This window comes from Coregonus clupeaformis, chromosome 35 (genome assembly GCF_020615455.1).
Source record: "Coregonus clupeaformis isolate EN_2021a chromosome 35, ASM2061545v1, whole genome shotgun sequence".
NCBI classification, from domain to species: Eukaryota; Metazoa; Chordata; class Actinopteri; order Salmoniformes; family Salmonidae; genus Coregonus; species Coregonus clupeaformis.
In genome coordinates, this window is record NC_059226.1 from 36,045,638 (window position 1) to 36,068,859 (window position 23,222).

The 23,222-nt window shown below is 42.7% G+C and overlaps 1 protein-coding gene across 1 annotated transcript; it reads right to left on the reverse strand.

The window, feature by feature from the left end:
* Window positions 1-310: 310 nt before the first annotated feature.
* On the reverse strand, window positions 311-20,913 carry LOC121551659 (serine/threonine-protein kinase/endoribonuclease IRE1-like). Its single transcript, XM_041864367.1, has 7 exons — window positions 20,680-20,913; window positions 14,229-14,276; window positions 12,027-12,275; window positions 11,527-11,592; window positions 1,584-1,646; window positions 911-992; window positions 311-740 (listed from the first exon to the last, which is right to left on the reverse strand). Exons 2-7 carry the CDS (start codon window positions 14,239-14,241, stop codon window positions 530-532), a joined length of 684 nt encoding a protein of 227 aa, XP_041720301.1. The 5' UTR covers window positions 14,242-14,276; window positions 20,680-20,913; the 3' UTR covers window positions 311-529.
* Between the last annotated feature and the right edge of the window lie 2,309 nt (window positions 20,914-23,222).

A 23,222-nucleotide genomic window follows, 5' to 3' on the forward strand; every position in this document is an offset into this window, starting at 1 on the left:
ACAATTCCTGGAAGCTGAAAATGTTACAGTTCTTCCATGACCTTTATACTCAACAGACATGCCACCCATTGAGCATGTTTGGGATGCTCTGGATCGGCGCGTACAACAGCGTGTTCCAGTTCCCGCCAATATCCAGAAACTTCGCACAGCCATTAAAGAGGAGTGGGACAACATTCCACAGGCCACAATCAACAGCCTGATCAATTCTATGCAAATGAATGAGGCAAATGGTGGTCACACCAGACACTGACTGGTTTTCTGATCCATGCACCTACCTTTTTTAAGGTATCTGTGACCAACTGATGCATATCTGTATTCCCAGTCATGAGAAATCCATAGATTAGAGCCTAATTTATTTATTGCAAGTGACTGATTTTCTTCTAAGAACTGTAACTCAGTAAAATCTTTGAAATTGTTCATGTTGCGTTTATATTTTTGTTCAGTATATATTCTAACATAGATAATCATGATGTGAGACTTATATAATTAAGTTTGGATAAATCTGAGAATAAAATAGTGAGTAATTCAATTAGACCTTATCTAAAGAGGCGGCACACTGCTCGATGGCAATGTATAGGAATTGCCTGTCCTTTTCAGTGCAGAAGTAGCGGACGACATGGGGATTGTAGTCCAATTTATGAAGCAAAGCGACCTCTTGATCAGCATTGCTTTGTTTTGCTAGTTCAATTCTCTTCACTGCCGCAGGACGCTTGTTGGCATCATCACAAAGGAAGAAACCCCTAGAGGACAGCGGTAGAGAAAGATAAACATCTAGTCAATGAAGCGATCATAAGGACTTTTTTTATTTAATTTTTTTCGGGGGGGATCATAAGGAAATTTTTGCTACAAAGAGCAAAGAGGGGTTTAGGGTTACAAACACATTTACACAATAATGTTTAAGCTGGTTTACCTGAACACAATTCCATCGGCACCTTTTCCAAGATCGTTATTGGTATAGTATGTGATCTTTCCAACCGATTCCTCATCTGATGCTATATCAAAATTACAACACTGTGTTAAGACAGAAAATACCACCCTACAGTACCTTTATTGTCAAGACACAGAACCTGATCTGTTAAATCATAGGCTTATGAGAATTATACAGATGTAGGATCTTAATTTGAGCAAGTTTGATACCACAGGAAAATAATCCTGCAGCAACAGGAAAGGTTAATTATTATGTGGATTATAATTAATGGACATTTGTGTAAGGGTTGATACATTTTTTGTAAGGGAAAATCAAGTCTGACATTTTAAAGTGAAAATAACAAACTTCAGAAGCCTTTTCAAACCTCAAATACACTACAAGTTTTACATTTCCTGCATTTCAGGAAAGTTCTCCTTCAACAGGGTGATCAAATTAAGATCGTACATCTACAGTAGGCCTAGCTACAGTTACACATTGTATTAGCATAGCACCTATTGCTGTGTTGCATTTAACATCATCTGGAAGGAGTATTGAAATTTATACATGCAGTTGTAAATTTGGAACCAAAAAGGGGGAATACTCTTTGGTCAATTGGATCTTTAGGTGTGGTTCTTGGGTGGTTATAACAAGCATGTCAAAATGGTTGAAAGCTCACCACGTTCAACTGATTGTCTTCCAGTCCCAGGCAATATATTGGAGGCATGAGGTAATGCAGGACCTAAGATTGGATGACATCATACATAGAGTGAGATCCATAATTATTGGATCCCTTGATAAATATTAGCAAAAAATACAATAAAATACATAATACAATACTGAGCTATATTGTACTATTTTTTATATTGTAGAATAATAGTAAAGACGTCAAAACTATGAAATAACACATATGGAATCATGTAGTAACCAAAAAAGTGTTAAACAAATCGAAATATATTTTATATTTGAGATTATTCAAATAGCCACCCTTTGCCTTGATGACAGCTTTGCACACTCTTGGCATTCTCTCAACCAGCTTCATGAGGTAGTCACCTGGAATGCATTTCAATTAACAGGTGTGCCTTCTTAAAAGTTAATTTGTGGATTTTCTTTCCTTCTTAATGCGTTTGAGCCAATCAGTTGTGTTGTGACAAGGTAGGGGGGGTATACAGAAGATAGCCCTATTTGGTAAAACACCAAGTCCATATTATGGCAAGAACAGCTCAAATTAGCAAAGAGAAACGACAGTCCATCATTACTTTAAGACATGAAGGTCAGTCAATACGGAACATTTCAAGAACTTTGGAAGTTTCATCTGTAAGGGATCGGGGGTTGGCTGGGTCTAGACAGAGTCTGACACTTCCCCGATCTACAGAGAGGGGGAGTCATCAGACTCGATCTGGTTCACCTGAGTTCTGAGCACACCTGTCCGTAATTAGGGTAGGATATAAGGTGTGCTCAGAGGTTCAGTCGGTGCGAGGTATTGTTCCTTTGTGACTTGCTAAGCGTTTTGTTCCGAGAGAGAGAGAGAGAGTTTGTTGTTTTGATTACCCGTGTATCCGACCTGTGCCTTGTTGTTTGACTCCCCGTATTGCTTAATCCTCTGCTTGTCTGCCCCAGTGATTACCGTTCTCTGATCCTGTGTCTGTGACCTCGACTACGACTAAGCCCGCTCCTTTGGACCTCTGCCTGTCTATGCCTGGCCCGGTTTTGACCACAGCCCGCCCGACCACGATTAAGCTATTCCCTTGTCTGTACTCTAATAAAGCATCGCTATTCTGCGATTGGATCTTACCACTCTGTCCGAGTATTCATTACAGAATACCTCGCCTTTACCATGGATCCAGCGGAATTACAGAGGCGATGGGAGATACAGGAGAAACGCATGGATGAACTCCTACAGCTACTCAACGCTGGTGCAGCGGAAGGCACCACCCCGAGTACGGTCAGTCCTCGTCATGCACCTCCGATTTCTATACCGACAAGGTACGACGGGGAACCTGGCAAATGTCAGGGGTTTCTACTCCAGATTTCCCTGTATATGTCGTACTATGTTTTCCGATGACCGTAGCAGGGTGGATTTCATGATTTCTCTGCTAACGGGAAGAGCACTGGATTGGGCTACTGCGCTTTGGGCAGCTGAGGTCCCCGAGTTGAATGCGGAAGTTCAGTTCAAGAGACTGTTTCAAGAGGTGTTCGACCACCCAGTATCTGGGCGTAGTGTGGGAGACCAACTATGCGAACTTCAGCAGGGCCGTCGCACAGTAGCCGACTACGCTTTAGAGTTCCGTACTATAGCAGCCGGTAGCGGATGGAGCGAAACGGCTTTGCTCACAGTTTTCCGAAGAGGGCTGCGCAAAGACGTACAGACTGAGTTGGCTTGTCGAGGAGATATCACTGCGCTACATGAGTTTATCAAAATAGCCATCTCTATTGATCATCTTATAGTGCAACACAAGGCATCTACAGTCCGGGAGCCCTCGATCACTGGTCCTATGCAATCGACAGAGCGGAGGAGAGAATCTGAGGAGGAACCTATGCAACTGGGACGGTCACCTCTACAAGGTTCGGTGAGACAACAACGTCGGCAAGACGGACTATGCCTGTATTGTGGTCAGGTGGGTCATTTCGTTCGTCAATGTCCGGTACGACCTAACCGTACCCCAGGATATCGCCTCGGAACTGCCAAACCGGTGAGTGAGACTCCAGTGTTGAACATTACATCGAAACAAATGTATGTGCCTGTTACCTTATCTGTCGGAGAGAAAGTACGCAGGTTGGAAGGACTTATTGATTCCGGAGCGGCTGCCAGCTTTCTGGATATGGGTCTTGCTGAGGAGTTGGGAGTTCAACTTATCCCAATTCAACCTCCCCTGCGAGTCAACGCGCTAGACGGTGAGCCCATGGGCACTGGGTTCATTACGCACCGTACCGGGGAAATCAAGTTACAAGTGGGCTCCCTGCACCATGAGAACATCATTCTGTTCGTCATCTCCGCTCCACGGGAGCCGCTAGTCCTCGGCCACCCCTGGCTCGTTACCCCTGATCCGGTCATCTCCTGGAAATCTGGCGATATCACGGCTTGGAGTGAGGTATGCAGGGCTGAGTGCCTCATTTTACCTTGCAAAACGTCTACTGTGGAGGATGCGAAGGGTGCGGTGTCTACTGTTGTTCCTACAGAGTACCAGGATTACGCGCAGGTGTTCTCCAAGGAGAGGGCTACCGTGTTACCACCGCATCGGGCCTGGGATTGTGCCATTGATCTGCTATCCGGGGCTACCCCTCCTCGCGGACGAATCTACCCTTTGTCTCAGCCGGAACGGGAATCAATGAGCAAGTATATTGATGAGGCACTTCAGCAAGGGGCCATTCGCCCATCTACGTCTCCCGCCGCATCCAGTTTTTTCTTTGTTAAGAAAAAGGATGGCGGACTTCGTCCTTGCATAGACTATCGAGGTTTGAACGATATCACCATAAAAAATCGTTACCCCCTTCCTTTGATTCCAGCGGCCCTCGAGCAGGTGGGGCAAGCCTCCATCTACAGTAAACTGGACCTCAGGAGTGCGTACAATCTGGTGCGCATTAGAGAGGGGGATGAATGGAAGACCGCCTTCATCACCCATCGAGGACATTATTAATATTGTGTTATGCCCTATGGACTTACTAACGCGCCCTCTGTGTTCCAGGCGTTCATGAATGACATTTTTAGGGACTTGATTGATCGTTTCGTCATAGTGTACATTGATGACATCCTAATCTACTCTAACTCTCTGAGTGAACATGTGTCCCATGTACGACAGGTTCTGGACCGACTCCGCCAACACTCTCTGTTCGTGAAGGCCGAGAAGAGTGAATTTCATGTCACGACGATTTCCTTCCTTGGGGCCATACTCACTCCCGACGGGGTAAGACTGGATGAATCCAAGGTACAAGCTGTACGAGACTGGCCTCAACCCCAGACGGTGAAAGAGCTTCAGAGATTCTTGGGGTTTGCCAATTACTATAGACGGTTCGTGCGTAATTTCAGCACCACCGCAGCTCCCCTGTCGGCGATGACCAGCCACAAGGGGCGTGGTCTGAAATGGACGGAGGGGGCAGTGCGGGCTTTTGAGACATTGAAACAACGATTTACCACCGTTCCCATTTTGTGTCAGCCGGATCCTACCTTGCCGTTCATCGTGGAGGTGGACGCCTCGGAGGTTGGAGTTGGAGCCGTGCTATCCCAGCGCCAAGGTGAGCCGCCCAAATCACGACCCTGTGCTTTTTTTTTCTAAGAAGCTGAATCCGGCCGAGCAGAACTACGGCGTGGGAAATCGTGAATTGCTGGCGGTGAAGTTAGCACTGGAGGAGTGGAGACATTGGCTGGAGGGAGCAGCTCATCCGTTCCAAGTGCTCACGGACCACCGCAATCTGGAGTATCTTCACAGTGCTAAACGACTGAACTCCCGACAGGCAAGGTGGTCTTTGTTCTTCAACCGTTTTCAATTCACTGTCTCTTATATTCCCGGGTCCAAGAATTGTAAGGCGGACGCGCTTTCCCGACGGTTCGAGCGCGCTGACAGACCGGTTGAACCAGAACCTATCCTCCCCATGAGTTGCCGTGCTGGCCCTGTGAGGTGGGCTATCGATGACACAATTCAGGAGAGCCTACAAGCGGAACCAGCCCCTCCAGAAACCCCGGTGTCGAAGGTGTTTGTACCAGCTCCGCTTCGACCTCAACTGATGGAATGGTGCCACACGTCGCTAGGATCTGGTCATCCCGGAATCACTCGAACTACTCGACTCATCAGTCGAAAATACTGGTGGGATTCCCTCACAGATGACTTACGAGACTACGTATTATCCTGCCCAGTTTGTGCTCAGTCCAAGACGCCTCGAGCACTACCGGAGGGTAAGCTGATGCCATTGCCAACCCCTCAACGACCCTGGTCGCACATTGCGATGGACTTTGTTACCGACCTACCAGAATCAGAGGGCCATACTGTTATTCTCGTGGTCATCGATCGATTCTCAAAGATGTGTCGGTTAGTACCCATGACCCGTTTACCTAACGCCACTCAGATGGCGGAGACTATGTTTAACCAGGTGTTCCGGCAGTTTGGTGTTCCAGAGGATATTGTTTCCGACCGGGGACCCCAGTTCGTATCCCGGGTTTGGAAGGCCTTCTGCGAACGCTTGGGTATCTCGGTGAGCCTCACCTCCGGATATCATCCCAAGGCCAATGGGCAGACCGAACGGCTCAACCAGGAAATTGGGAAGTATCTACGGCAACAATGTTCGCGGCAGCCGCAAGAGTGGAGCCGATTCCTTCCTTGGGTAGAGTATGCTCAGAACTCACTCATTCACACCTCCCTACGTCTAACGCCCTTTCAGTGTGTTCTAGGGTATCAACCACCCCTGTTTCCGTGGGATACCGCACCCGGGATGGTACCGGCGGTGGACGAGTGGTTCCGTCGGAGTGCGCAGGTCTGGGAGACGGCCCATCAACATCTCAGTCAAGCCTCTCAGCAGCAAAAGACCTATGCCGACCGACGCCGGAGACCTACTCCCACTTATCAACCCGGACAACGAGTGTGGCTGTCTACCCGAGACCTGCGGTTCCGACGGAGCTGCAAGAAGCTCCAACCCAGGTACATTGGTCCCTTCAAAGTACAGAGACGTATTAACCCTGTCACCTACCGTCTGTTACTCCCTCGACACTACAGGATAAACCCCTACGTTCCACGTCTCCCTGCTGAAACCTGTTCATTATAGCCCGATGTATCCACCAATCGCTCAACAACCTACTACACCACCTTTGGAGGATGAACAGGACACCACCTATACAGTCTACGAGATACTGGAGTCAAGACGGAGACGAGGGGGCATCGAATATCTCGTGGACTGGGAGGGATATGGACCGGAGGAACGGTCCTGGGTTCCTGCTAAGGACATACTAGACCCCGCTCTCAAGGCCACTTTCCACGCTGAACACCCAGATCATCCCGGACCCCGACCCAGAGGAAGACCACCCGGTAGAGGTAGAAGGCCGTCAGGAGCCGGCCCTGGGGAGGGGGGTACTGTAAGGGATCGGGGGTTGGCTGGGTCTAGACAGAGTCTGACACTTCCCCGATCTACAGAGAGGGGGAGTCATCAGACTCGATCTGGTTCACCTGAGTTCTGAGCACACCTGTCCGTAATTAGGGTAGGATATAAGGTGTGCTCAGAGGTTCAGTCGGTGCGAGGTATTGTTCCTTTGTGACTTGCTAAGCGTTTTGTTCCGAGAGAGAGAGAGAGTTTGTTGTTTTGATTACCCGTGTATCCGACCTGTGCCTTGTTGTTTGACTCCCCATATTGCTTAATCCTCTGCTTGTCTGCCCCAGTGATTACCGTTCTCTGATCCTGTGTCTGTGACCTCGACTACGACTAAGCCCGCTCCTTTGGTACCTCTGCCTGTCTATGCCTGGCCCGGTTTTGACCACAGCCCGCCCGACCACGATTAAGCTATTCCCTTGTCTGTACTCTAATAAAGCATCGCTATTCTGCGATTGGATCTTACCACTCTGTCCGAGTATTCATTATATCATTAAGTGCAGTCGCAAAAACCATCAATCGCTATGATGAAACTGGATCTCATGAGGACCACCACAGGAATGGAAGTCCCAGAGTTACCTCTGCTGCAGAGGATACGTTCATTAGAGTTACCAGCCTCAGAAATTGCAGCCCAAATAAATGCTTCACAGAGTTCAAGTCACAGACACATCTCAACATCAACTGTTCAGAGGGGACTGTGTGAATCAGGCCTTCATGGTCGAATTGCTGCAAAGAAACCACTACTAAAGGACACCAATAAGAAGAAGAGACCTGCTTGGGCTAAGAAACAAGAGCAATGGACATTAGACCGGTGTAAATTTGTCCTTCGGTCTGGAGTCCAAATTGGAGATTTTTGGTTCCAAGCGCAGTGTCTTTGTGAGACGTGGTGTGGGTGAACGGATGATCTCTCTGTATTTCCCACCGTAAAGCATGGACAAGGAGGTGTTAATGTGTGGGGGTGCTTTGCTGGTGCCATTGTCGGTGATTTATTTAGAATTCAAGGCACACTTAACCAGCATGGCTACCACAGCATTCTGCAGCGATACGCCATCCCATCTGGTTTGGGCTTAGTGGGACTATCATTTGTTTTTCAACAGGACAATGACCCAACACACCTCCAGGCTGTGTAAGGGCTATTTTACCAAGTAGGAGAGTGATGGAGTGCTGCATCAGATGACCTGGCCTCCACAATCTCCCGACCTCAACCCAATTGAGATGGTTTGGGATGAGTTGGATGGCAGAGTTAAGGAAAAGCAGCCAACAAGTGCTCAGCATTTGTGGGAACTCCTTCAAGACTGTTGGAAAATCATTCCAGGTGAAGCTGGTTGAGAGAATGCCAAGAGTGTGCAAAGCTGTCATCAAGGCAAAGGGTTGCTATTTGAAGAATCTCAAATATAAAATATATTTTGATTTGTTTAACACTTTTTTGGTTACTACATGATTCCAAATGTGTTATTTCATAGTTTGATGTCTTCACTATTATTCTACAATGTAAAAACATTTTAAAATAAAGAAAACCCTTGAATGAGTAGGTTTGTCTAAACTTTTGACTGGTACTGTATATACTAATACAATTGCTCAGAGAAATATATTTTGATTAACATGTCATTAAAAAAAAAAGTAAAAGAAATAGAGGTCAAACGACACGTAGACTTTCTCTTTCATGTTTTATGAGATTGGAGAACACATCGGGAGGGATCTATCTTAGACCATTCCTCCATACAGAATCTTCTTTCCAGATCCTTGATATCCTTCTTTTTCTCTTACGGACTGCTCTCTTCAATTCAAACCACAGGTTTTCAATGGGGTTCAAGTCCGGAGACTGAGATGGCTATTTCAAAATGTGGATTTTGTAGTCAATTAACCATTTCTTTGTGGAGTTGGATTATTGCTTGGTTTAATTATCTTGCTGGAAGATCCACTTGCAGTCAAGTGTCAGCCTCCTGGCAGAGGCAACCAAGTTTTTGGCCAAAATGGCCTGGTCCTTGGTGCCGTTGACCTTAACCAGAACATCTAAGATCCCCACCATATTTTACCGAAGGTATAAGGTACTTTTCTGCATATCCTTCTATTTTTCAACGCCATACCCACGACTGGTGTGTGTGGCCAAAGAGCTCTATTTTTCACTTGGATGGGAACTAGTTATATGGTCAGATAACATGAAAATAGAGCTCAACCACACCAGTGGTTGGTTTGGCGGTAAAATATGGTTGTGGATCTTTGATGTTATGGGGCTAATTTTCTTCCACTGGTCCTGGGGCCCTGGTTAAGGTCAACAGCATCATGAATTTGACCAAGTACTAGGACATATTAGCCAAAAACCTGGTTGCCTCTGCCAGGAGGCTGATACTTCCAACATGATAATAACCCCAAGCACTAATCAAAATCAATTGACCACAAAATCAACACTGTGCAATGGCCATCTCAGTCTCCTGTAGTTTGAATTGAAGAGGGTAGTCCATGAGAGCAGGCAAAGGATATCAAGGATCTGGAAAGATTCTGAATGGAGGAATGGTTTAAGATCTTTCCCAACGTGTTCTCCAATCTCATAAAACATTTTAGTTAAAGGCTCAGTGTAATTATCTTCGCAAGGGGAGGGTGCTAGAGTATTGAAAACAGGGGTGCCAATAATTTTTACCCCTATCTTTTTTAGAAATGTTTTGTTTTACTTGTTAAAAATATATATTTCTCTGAACAATTGTATTAGTATAAAATAATACAATTCCCTCGTTTTTGTTTTTACTTATCATATACAGTGAGGGAAAAAAGTATTTCATCCCCTGCTGATTTTGTATGTTTGCCCACTGACAAAGAAATGATCAGTCTATAATTTTAATGGTAGGTTTATTTGAACAGTGAGAAACAGAATAACAACAAAAAAATCCAGAAAAACGCATGTCAAAAATGTTATGAATTGATTTGCATTTTAATGAGGGAAATAAGTATTTGACCCCCTCTCAATCAGAAAGATTTCTGGCTCCCAGGTGTCTTTTATACAGGTAACGAGCTGAGATTAGGAGCACACTCTTAAAGGGAGTGCTCCTAATCTCAGCTTGTTACCTGTATAAAAGACACCTGTCCACAGAAGCAATCAATCAGATTCCAAACTCTCCACCATGGCCAAGAACAAAGAGCTCTCCAAGGATGTCAGGGACAAGATTGTAGACCTACACAAGACTGGAATGGGCTACAAGACCATTGCCAAGCAGCTTGGTTAGAAGGTGACAACAGTTGGTGCGATTATTGGCAAATGGAAGAAACACAAAATAACTGTCAATCTCCCTCGGCCTGGGGCTCCATGCAAGATCTCACCTCGTGGAGTTGCGATGATCATGAGAACGGTGAGGAATCAGCCCAGAACTACACGGGAGGATCTTGTCAATGATCTCAAGGCAGCTGGGACCATAGTCACCAAGAAAACAATTGGTAACACACTACGCCGTGAAGGACTGAAATCCTGCAGCGCCCGCAAGGTCCCCCTGCTCAAGAAAGCACATATACATGCCCGTCTGAAGTTTGCCAATGAACATCTGAATGATTCAGAGGAGAACTGGGTGAAAGTGTTGTGGTCAGATGAGACCAAAATCGAGCTCTTTGGCATCAACTCAACTTGTTTGGAGGAGGAGGAATGCTGCCTATGACCCCAAGAACACCATCCCCACTGTCAAACATGGAGGTGGAAACATTATGCTTTGGGGGTGTTTTTCTGCTAAGGGGACAGGACAACTTCACCGAATCAAAGGGACGATGGATGGGGCCATGTACCGTCAAATCTTGGGTGAGAACCTCCTTCCCTCAGCCAGGGCATTGAAAATGGGTCGTGGATGGGTATTCCATCATGACAATGACTCAAAACACACGGCCAAGACAACAAAGGAGTGGCTCAAGAAGGAGGACATTAAGGTCCTGGAGTGGCCTAGCCAGTCTCCAGACCTTAATCCCATAGAAAATCTGTGGAGGGAGCTGAAGGTTCGAGTTGCCAAACGTCATGCTCGAAACCTTAATGACTTGGAGAAGATCTGCAAAGAGGAGTGGGACAAAATCCCTCCTGAGATGTGTGCAAACCTGGTGGCCAACTACAAGAAATGTCTGACCTCTGTGATTGCCAACAAGGGTTTTGCCACCAAGTACTAAGTCATGTTTTGCAGAGGGGTCAAATACTTATTTCCCTCATTAAAATGCAAATCAATTTAACATTTTTGACATGCGTTTTTCTGGATTTTTTTGTTGTTATTCTGTCTCTCACTGTTCAAATAAACCTACCATTAAAATTATAGACTGATCATGTCTTTGTCAGTGGGCAAGCGTACAAAATCAGCAGGGGATCAAATACTTTTTTCCCTCACTGTAGCTCAGTATTTGTATTATTTATTTAATACAGTCTCAAGATTGCCAATAATGATGGATCTGACTGCATATAACGCACAAAATCATGTCATTGAGAACTACCATACCATATCCACAATGGTGGATATATACCATACATTTTATTATTGCCAATAAAGATAAGCCTAAAGAGGACCTGAGAGAGAAATTATAAAATACAACACCTGGCTGAATATGTCCTGTAGATTTCCCTGAAGAAGATGCTCTAATGTTCAAATCATCTCCCAGAACTCCAAAAGTGCCCCATAGAGGGAGGGAGGAAGGGAGGGAGGGAGGGAGGGAGGGAGGGAAAGAGAAAAATACAGAGATCTTTTGAGGAATTGTTATTTCATAAAGGGCAGGTGTCTGTATATTACAGACTGGGTGATGATGTAATTAGAAATGAAAACAGACAAACATTGAGAGTATAATGGTCAGTTATGGTCTGCCTCTTTTGTCTGTCAAGACAGCCACTTACAGAGACTGACAGATGTCACTTTGAGTTGTGACTTGGTTACATGTTTACTTTACCTTAATAAAACTAACATCAGAGAGTAGTTTATGTTCTTAAACACAGAATGGGGGAAAGTGTGACAAATGGTAAATGTGTAAAAAGTTAATATATTCTACATAACAGAAGTCTTGTAAATTGCACCACCATCAAGAGGAAGAGAGAGAAATGTACCCAGATCGTTGACTAGATAACGGTCGTGTTTCAGCAGACTCCTGTAGAAGGCTGATTTCACTTCTGGCCCTCCTGACTGTAAGACATCGTACAAGTTTATCATCTTGTCCTGGCTGGTCTTGGAAGTTTTAATATTAGAGTACGCCTCATCAAGGATCATGTCATTGCTGCGCAGATCATCTGCTATAGGCATCACCAAGTGGACCCTCTGGATGAACTCAGCCATGTGTCTATCCACAAAATCGGCACCTGATAGTCAGGTTAGAAAAGAGAGAGTTAAAGTTATCAAGCCAATATTAGAAAATCACACTTGATTCCCACATTCACAATCACGTAAATGTGGCCCTAAGTGGACAAGACTAAACAGGTACGAAGCTGGGAAGTTTTGTTTATAGTATTTGTCCATGGAATATCAATGGTGTACTATTAATGCTCTCTAACAGTATGATTCTTGCTACCTTTATGTCATTTATTATCATTACTCACAATGTGAATCTTTTAGGACGCCTTTTGATTTCATAACTACAAAACATGGTAGACAAATTATATACAGTTGAAGTCGGAAGTTTACACATACATTTAGGTTGGAGTCATTAAAACTTGTTTTTCAACCACTCCACAAATGTCTTGTTAACAAACTATAGTTTTGGCAAGTCGGTTAGGACATCTACTTTGTGCATGACACAAGTAATTTTTCCAACAATTGTTTACAGACAGATTATTTCACTTATAATTCACTGTATCACAATTCCAGTGGGTCAGAAGTTTACATACACTAAGTTGACTGTGCCTTTAAACAGCTTTGAAAATTCCAGAAAATGATGTCATGGCTTTAGAAGCTTCTGTACCTGTGGATGTATTTCAAAGCCTACCTTCAAACTCAGTGCCTCTTTGCTTGACATCATGGGAAAATCAAAAGAAATCAGCCAAGACCTCAGAAAAAAATGGTAGACCTCCACAAGTCTGGTTCATCCTTGGGAGCAATTTCCAAATGCCTGAAGGTACCACGTTCATCTGTACAAACAATAGTACGCAAGTATAAACACCATGGGACCACGCAGCCGTCATACCGCTCAGGAAGGAGATGCGGTCTGTCTCCTAGAGATGAACGTACTTTGGTGCGAAAAGTGCAAATCAATCCCAGAACAACAGCAAAGGACCTTGTGAAGATGCTGGAGGAAACAGGTACAAAAGTATCTATATCCACAGTAAAACGAGTCCTATATCGACATAACCTGAAAGGCCGCTCAGCAAGGAAGAAGCCACTGCTTCAAAACCGCCATAAAAAAGCCAGACTACGGTTTGCAACTGTACATGGGGACAAAGATCGTACTTTTTGGAGAAATGTCCTTTGGTCTGATGAAACAAAAATTGAACTGTTTGACCATAATGACCATTGTTATGTTTGGAGGAAAAAGGGTGATGCTTGCAAGCCGAAGAACACCATCCCAACCGTGAAGCACGGGGGTGGCAGCATCATGCTGTGGGGTTGCTTTGCTGCAGGAAGGACTGGTGCACTTCAAAAAATAGATGGCATCATGAGGAAGGAAAATGATGTGGATATATTGAAGCAACATCTCAAGACATCAGTCAGGAAGTTAAAGCTTGGTCGCAAATGGGTCTTCCAAATGGACAATGACCCCAAGCATACTTCCAAATTTGTGGCGAAATGGCTTAAGGACAACAAAGTCAAGGTATTGGAGTGGCCATCACAAAGCCCTGACCTCAATCCTATAGAAAATGTGTGGGCAGAACTGAAAAAGTGTGTGCGAGCAAGGAGGCCCACGAACCTGACTCAGTTACACCAGCTCTGTCAGGAGGAATGTGCCAAAATTCACCCAACTTATTGTGGGAAGCTTGTGGAAGGCTACCCAAAACGTTTGACCCAAGTTAAACACTTTAAAGGCAATGCTACCAAATACTAATTGAGTGTATGTAAACTTCTGACCCACTGGGAATGTGATGAAAGAAATAAAAGCTGAAATAAATCATTCTTTCTACTATTATTCTGACATTTCACATTCTTAAAATAAAGTGGTGATCCTAACTGACCTAAGACAGGGAATTTTTACTAGGATTAAATGTCAGTAATTGTGAAAAACTGAGTTTAAATGTATTTGGCTAAGGTGTATGTAAGCTTCCGACTTCAACTGTACAAATACAGCAATTTTTGTTGATCCAAAAGCAAATATGTCACATTACCATCTGACGACATGGCAGCAAACTAAGAATGGAGAGAAGCAGCTTGCTCTGGAGAGGGAGAGAGAGAAAGAGAGGGAGAGAGGGAGAGAAAGAGAGGGAGACAAAGAGAGGGAGAGAGAGGGAGAGGGAGACAAAGAGAGGGAGAGAGGGGGAGAGGGAGACAAGGAGAGAGGGAGAGGGAGACAAAGAGAGGGAGAGAGGGAGACAAGGAGAGGGAGAGAGGGAGAGAGGGAGAGGGAGACAAAGAGAGGGAGAGAGGGAGACAAAGAGAGGGAGAGAGGGAGACAAAGAGAGGGAGAGAGGGAGGGGGAGACAGAGAGGGAGAGAAAGAGAACATTACAAGTTACCTTTTGAAACTTTAGCAGTACAAAGAAAGAGGAAATGACTTGATGTTCCACTTTCATTCTTAACAGAGCTACATGTATCCAAAATTAGTATACCATAAAAGTTATTTGTTGGCTCCCTATAAAGACACTGTTCATCTTCATTTCAATCATTTGTAAACTGTGTTTATTTTGAACATAAAACAATGCATTAAACATTTCTCAAGGGTAGAAAAAAGCTTATAGGCTATCCCCTACAACTGATAAACTGTATGTTCTTTACGTTCACTTCCTTTTTCATCTCACTAATCTTCTCTCAACAATGTTAACTTTTTGTCTCCAGATTATGTTGTGGGAAATAACCACTATACTTTATTACAAATAAGGTCTTACAGAGTTTTTGTTGCATCAAGAAATTACTTTATTAAAGTTTTCAACAAAGCCGATACCAGTCTGCAGAGTGGCACCCCGTTCTGTTTTCCTCACGTCACATTATATATCATCATCCCCCACTCTTCTAGCTCTAAATCCCTCCCTCTTCAGTTTCCCGCTCTTTATCACTCCACACCCACTTCCTTTGTCCCTGAGGACGGCTGAACTATTACTCAAACCAATCACTCGCTCCCCTGTCCTGCACACACACTCATGTTTAGTTTAAACATGACAAGGCCCTAAATTCTTGCATCATACACAAACCTCACCACCTCATGCTGTAATCAATCGAGAAGATACCAAGGAGACAAAGGTCTAGCCCAAACTCTATTCAACCCTGGTGCCGCTCCCTTCACTGTGTTTGAAGAGAGACAAAAGGCCACAAGCTAGTTTCAGTCTCTCATCAGATAAGACAGCCATGGATTTAAGTAAGAGCAAGCAATTTGACCCTAGGGCAGATTTCCTCTCTACTCCCCCACACAGTGAAATTAAATGACCCAATACAATTCCTGGCCCAGTAACAAACAATTCTAACTTTATGCTCTTGATTAACCCAGTTCTACCTCATAGTCCATTAAACTCTACAGTTCATTAATAATAATTCACCACATATCCCTCCTCATGGGATTACTAATCCCATAACCTTACACAAGTATGTTATGTTTATGCTATCAATCACCATCATTGCATTCAAAGTTATACTCATAATGAACAATATTAATATTTCTACCTAAACCAATTCCAAAATAAGTGTTAGTATCCTAACACATTAAAACTAACGTAGCGTTGTTTTAGCCATACTACCTAGGACATGTTTAAGAATAATATCAATATCTTTAACTCACATAACTTCATTCAGATCAATCAGTCAGCTTACAATTCATAATCATACCAACATTAATTACCCAAAAACAAATTTAGAATGACAATTCTTAGTTAGTCACCTTGGCTCCATCATTCAAAGTTAAAACTCTCACCTTGACACATATTGACACTGGCATACTGTATAGTTATATTATCACAATTCTAACATGACCTTCCTCATAACGAGAATTACAACAGATCAGTATCCCAATGCATTCCTAGTCTAAATTACTATAAATTTAGCAGTGTATACTACCTCCTCAATTTAACATACTACCTCAACTAACACTCCCTTCCTCTACCAGCACTCAATCTTCTGGCGTCCTCCTTATGTCCTTCAGATAGCTTCATAGTTCATCTTGGATTGCCCATGGCAATGCCCCAATTCCAATGTCACACCTGAGCCGCCCTACCTCCACCATCATTCTGTTTTGTCCATTTTGCCAACCAGTATACCCAAACTATGAAGAATGTTGTATTGACATAGATCTCTCTTCCTGCTCCCCCCACATGGACTCCTGTCACATTCTTGAGAGAAAAGGCACAAAAGAGAAGGCAATTGTTTATTTTGATTTTATGCTGGATTCAGGTCTCCTGGCAGAGGTGGTGTCGGACAGGAACGTCTTCAACGCCTTTGTTGCTCCTCTTCAGCCGGGTAGAGGTTTTTTGGTTTTTATTGAGCTTTACACCGTTCTGGACCGAATTATCTCTGCTATGCATTACGACACCATCCGTAGTAACCTCAGGAAAGGACAGATCATAACAGTTTAGTTGAGTTAATTTCCAATCCAAAACATCCCTATTAACATTGACTATATGACAAATCATTATGTTTCACCACTCATTCTTAATACCCATTTCTAATACTTGATCCTGCTGCCTGATAGATTTTTCTTTGAGGGGTCCCTGTATTCCAAAGGCTATCTGTTTAAACGCCCCCTAGTTTTACATTCTCCCTTGAATCCTCCCAAATTATATAACCCAATTGTTTTATTGTAACATTCCTATATTTCCTCATAATCTATTTGATATTACTCCGGTGTTTCCCTTTTTCTTGTTCCTATTCTAACAATTGCTTACAATTCTCTCCTCATCCTGGTTGATCATAAAATTGTTTATAGTTAGAATTTCCTAAATATTACAAAAGTTGTGATTGAATCCTAGCACACAGTCCTGGTAACTGTGAAGATTTTGAACTACTGTTAATTCTTTAAACGGAGATGTGGTGCATATTAGACTATTTTCTTTATTTAATTGTAATGTAATATATTGTACTCATCTATACCAATCATTGTTTAACGGTTCCTTCCATTCCCTTTCTTCTGTATTTGGTATGGCTCTAACATGTACAGGGTTTAGTGCACTTTCCCAAGGAATAACTACTCCAACAACACTTCCCCCTGGAACTCTAACACTAAGTACTACATCAAATTGTTTATCTAAGTCTTGAACTGTTATCCTTATGTCTATGATCCATCTGTCTTTTTATTTTATTATCTTAAGGTCACCATTACCCCATGTGATTTCCCCATACCCCTTGTGCTGGTTCTTCCCACACCAATAACCATTTAACCCTTGTATTTTAATAGTGATCCCTTTCTGTATTTTAGTTATGGTTCCTGCATGTGCAGGAATATACATTCTAATCCTGTCTATATCCCTTCTATGTCTTGTTCTTCTGCTCTTCACTATTATCAGTACCCCATTCCCCTTATTCTCAGGGAACTAGTCAAGTGCAAAGAAATCAATGATGGGGATATCTGGTGCATCTTGAATGTCTTGAATGTCTTGAATGTCTGGAATATCTCGAAGATCTAGAAGGTCTTGAAGGTATTGAAGGTCTCGGTGGTCTCTTAGTCATCTGTTCCCTCACTCTGGTACAATAGTTTAGATGATACCCGATCGCGCTCCCCTCTATCCGTACCGTCGTTGGTGTAACCTGGACGATGATGTATGGTCACTTCAGCTGTTAACCTTCTTCCGTCACAAGGGTCTCCGGATCAGCCAGAGTCCCTCTCAATCTATCGACATCGGTCTGCGAAGAGTGTCCTTCTATCAGCCTACCCATAAGGAAGCTCGGAGTTACTGCTGCAAGGACACACAAGCACAGACACACACAAAAGACAACAATGCTACCCAATGGCTGAGGTTCGAACACTCCTATAGTGGGAAACATGGATCTAAGTATCTGTCTCCGCCACTTTTACCATCATTGAGGTAGCCAACAACACCTGGTACAGGCCCCTCCACATAGGGTCTTTCCAACTCTTTCTTCCATAGTCTTTTACCATCACATAGTCTCCAGGACGCAGAAAATACTCAGATTCTCCTACTCCGTTGGACAGAGTTCCCTTCACCCATGGGAAAAAATCTTAAGAACATTGTTAGGTTAGGTGAGACACAATATGCTACTTATGTCCTCTCATCCGTCAGGAGAAGCCTTGAGATTATGAAGCGCACCTTTGCATATCTTACCACAAAAACATAAAAAATATTAAAACCATTAAAAACCATTAAAACCCCTGTAAGCCCAAAATCATTAAAACACCTGTAAAACCCCTGTAAGCCCAAAAAAACAAAATAGTTAACACCTTCCCCCCTTTGGACACATGCATCACATCGTGATTCATGTGTTCAAAAAACAAAACAACAACAATATTGCTTGTTAAACCAAAAATAATAACTGAACTTAAAATGACAACCCTTGATGATATCTTAACCCAATTTCATTCCATAACATTATTCAAGGTTATCTCTCCTTCAAGACTAACTCTCTCATTTCATCCTTGTCCTGTTTGGAATTATATATAGGATGAATGCCAAATTATATAGTTCTTCACAATTCCTTATTATATTCAACCCCTAATTCAGCATGCCTCCAAGATTTACAGTGTGGATGATCAGGTCACACTATAAAGCCAGGACAGATTGCAGAGGTCATTGAAATCATTCAATTAATTGTTCCATCAAATAGTATACTACTCATTAAGAACCGTCAAAACATTTCATAAATGTTGTATCCCAAGTGTACAGTATGTCTTTAGTACAGCTCTTTTCTAAATAAATCACACGTATTTACTTATCTCTCAGTAAATAAAAGCCCAAATTACATGTTTGCCCCTTTAAGATATTTCACTTCCATCCCGTGAAAAAAACTAAAATACAAATAAAAATCCTATACAGCTAACATTTCATACTAAGTGGTTTGTTTGTGGTTATTTGAACACCATATAGTAAAACAATAAACAAACAAAAAATGTCCAGGCCTTATTTATAGTCTCAGAAAATATTTCAAAGAAAAGAGAATCACTCATTTAGTTAGTTTCCATTTTGATACCTCTTAATCAGTCCACACAATCTAAATTCGAAATTCTCACTCTCTTGCCACATCTCCTGATCCCTCCTTTCAGACAACCCTCAAGAACATCACTTGTTACTGCTCCCTTCTCCGGTGAATTCCACAATCCAGCGCACATAAAACGAAATAAAATCCCATAAGATTTAAACCCCTAGGCTTTTCCCTAGCCGCACTGCTACCACTCAATCACCCCCAACATGCTTCGTGACGTCGAAAACTCAAATATGCTATCTCTTGCCTCGTTGGTTGCACTTCCCCACATGCCCTGTGGCCCACCTACTATAAAATCCTTTACTAATGTGATGATGTTTTCGCCCATTAGCGTCATCATCATTCGACACCCATAACACTTTACTACAATCCATAACACTCAAATTCAACCCCTCTAGCGATTGTTTAAATGCAGCATGATACACCATTTGACTATTTGTAACCCTCATTCGCGCTGTCACCCATACATACTGTCAATTTACATTTCACCTTTCAGAATTTATCTTTGACCCTCGGAAGGATTCTTTAACCCCACTGAGTGTAATACTTTTCCCTCTCACAAATACAGTCAATTCCTCAGTGTAAGGAATCAGTGATATTTGATCCCAAGTATCTATTAAAATGTTGTTTGAGACGTGGTCTCCTACATCTCCCTCATCATTCATACTGTAGGGGATTTCCATCAATCTGTGAAGAAAGACTCTCAATCAAGACACATCAGACATTTTAATGTTTCATTAAGTGGAATATACACCTATAACATAACAAACCCATAACCACTTTCCAGTATTCTAATCATTTCAACTTGCTGCCTTGATTTTAGTAAAAATATAAATTGTTGTGTAATCAATCCAGAACCTACAAAAAGTTAGTCCTGTCCCCTAGTCCAAAATAACAGTTTATACCTAAATGTGATTGTTCTCCTCTCCTTGGTGTGGAAACCTGCTGCTTCCTTTCCTCTTCTTCTATCTCTACATTCCCTGTTATTGAGACTAAACCTGTGACCTGAGAATACTGCCCCCCTTCGGTGTATGGTGGTGGTGCCTCCCTTCTGTGTATGGTGGTGGTGCCTCCCTTCTGTGTATGGTGGTGGTGCCTCCCTTCTGTGTATGGTGGTGGTGCCTCCCTTCTGTGTATGGTGGTGGTGTAGTTAAACCAGCCTTTTTTGGTTCACTCCCTCTCTCCATTTTCTCTCTTTCTCTCTCTTCTAATATTCTTCTTATTTTTTGTTCCCTTATCTTAGTCAGTAATGCTGGTTCAACTCACCACAATATCTGTCTCTGAGTCATGTTTTTATGGTGTCATGAGGGTCTTCTACTCCAAACTACTAACTTCCTGAGTACACCCAGAAATATCCAGTTTAATCCTGTCCTCATTTCACGTTTAACCATATCCTTGACCTTGACCCTTTTTAAAACTTTGATAAACCTTGTCAAAATCAAAATGCATACTGTATTTATACAAATAAAGAGATCCTACTTACGGTGCCAGATAACTTCTTCTGCTCTCGCTAATGTTGCTAGCTTGTGACACGTACACTGAATGAGGATATACTTCCTCTGAAAATGGGATGGGTTAGAGGCATGTCTTAGAAGTTCAGGTCTACCAGTAACACTAACAATGCTGGAAGTTATTTACTGTACTAAGAGAATTGAGAATGTAGAGAAGTCATACGCCCTTAATCTAAACCAGGAAGGTAGAAACCCAGTATGAGAGAGAAAACAGATGTACAATATGCTGTAGAGTAGCTACTGTACATAAAACAGCAGGCCATAAGGCCCTATTCAGTGAAAAACGATAACCAGAATAAGTCAACAAGTTTCTATGGACAATGAGAAAAGCATGTTTGAAATAATTATACATTCGAGTTTCTTTATTTCACTCAGTAGGCCTGATGTTTGTATTGTTGAGTGAATAACATGAGTCCAAATCTGCATTCCTGCAGGACGGGAAGATTGATGATGATTTTGACTCATCCCAAAAAAACGGATATCTGGGTTTCATTGAGAAGAGGCCAACTGTCTCTAGTCCACTATTCTGCTGATGAATACTCATTTCAGCAACACCTTCATGAAAGGTTATCTAAGGGTTCAGATAGTATTAAAAGTACTCACTCCAGTGCTACCCTGGATCATGCCTGTCCTGCATTGACATCTGCTGGCCTTAGGAGGACGATACTATACTGCCAAGAGAAGAGTCCTACTTTGCTGTACATGGCCTTGAGGTCAGAGACGGAAGAGGAAGCAAGACATCACACTCGCTCCTTTGTTTCTGGTTTACATACAGTCAATGAACAAAGCAGACCAGACCCAGCTGCTAATGCATTGTTGCCTGTGGGAGAGCCACCCCTTAAGCAGCCCGGAACTGTGACAATTATTTTCAATGGTAAACGGCCTGAGTGGGAGATCTTCATTCATCCATCATCTTTGCTTGAGGCCTCTAGGGCCGCGCTCAGGAGAGTGGAATGATCTGAATGTTGTAGATAGACATTTTTTGCATAGAGCTGGCATCATTCCCCATTCTACACTGAACAGAAATATATAAACGCAACATGCAACAATTTCTAAGATTTTATTGAGTTACAGTTCATATAAGGAAATCCGTCAATAGAAATACATTAATTAGGCCCTAATCTATGGATTTCACATGACTGCGCAGGGGCGAATGAGTTTTTCCCCACAAAAGGGCTTTATTACAGACATAAATACTCCTCAGTTTCATCAGCTGTCTGGGTGGCTGGTCTCAGACTATCCCGCAGGTGAAGAAGCCAGATATGGAGGTCCTGGGCTGGCGTGGTTACACATGGTCTGCGGATGTGAGGCCAGTTGGACATTCTGCCAAATTCTCTCAAACAACGTTGGAGACGGCTTATGGTAGAAAAATGTACATTAAATTATCTGGCAACAGCTCTGGTGGGCATTCCTGCGGTCAGCATGCTCCCTCATAACTTGAGACATCTGTGGCATTGTGTTGTGTGACAAAACTGCACATTTTACAGTGGATTTTATTGCCCCCAGCACAAGGTGCACCTGTGTAATGATCATGCTGTTTAATCTGTTTCTTGATATGCCACACCAGTCAGGTGGATGGATTATTTTGGCAAAGGAGAAATGCTCACTAACAGGGATGTGAACAAATTTGTGCACAACTTTTGAGAGAAATAAGCTATTTGTGCGTATGGAAAATGTATGTGATCTTTTATTTCAGCTCATGAAACATGGGACCAACACTTTACATGTTGCGTTTATATTTTTGTTCAGTATACATCATTGGACAGGAAAAGTCGCAACGCTCGCTCACTATAAAAAAAATCGTAGTTTTATTAGACAAGTTTAAAAGATTGACGTTTCGGCCTTCAATGGCCTTCTTCAGAGTAATCACAATGGGAATGGACAAGTTCATATAGGGCATGGGGAACACAATTATGGAGAAACTCTCTTCAGCTGGTGGTGCTAATGAGAGACAGTGTGGTGGACCATACAGGTTGGTACTCAGGGTGTGGTGTGCTGTGGTCAATGTCTCCACCTAGTGATGAAAAACAGAAGTAAAACCAACAAACAACTGGAAAACTGGACAAGCTTTTTTCAACTACAGTAGGTGTAATTGATATACAACCATTACTATATCATTTGTTGAATATGTTGGGTATTGAAAAATAAACAACATGGCTAAGCAAAACTAGGGATAACAACAAAAAACATCAAAAGCTTAGGCAATGACAGAGAACCATGTCTTTTCTACATAATATACAATATTTCTGCACTGTATTCACATCTGAACATTCTGTAAAGTCGAACTCGACCCAGATGGATTCCATAACAGCACAGTGCACACATTAATAATCTATGTAATTCGTTTGTATTCTGAACATAAATATGTTAGATATTAATTATACCTTACCACAATCATCCCTTAGTATAGCAAGTTGGTGGTATATTAAAAACACATTGGATCCATAAACCTTACTGAGCCTTGTGATAAGACCTCTTACCAGAGGTAATCATACACTTATAAGGGTTGGAAGCA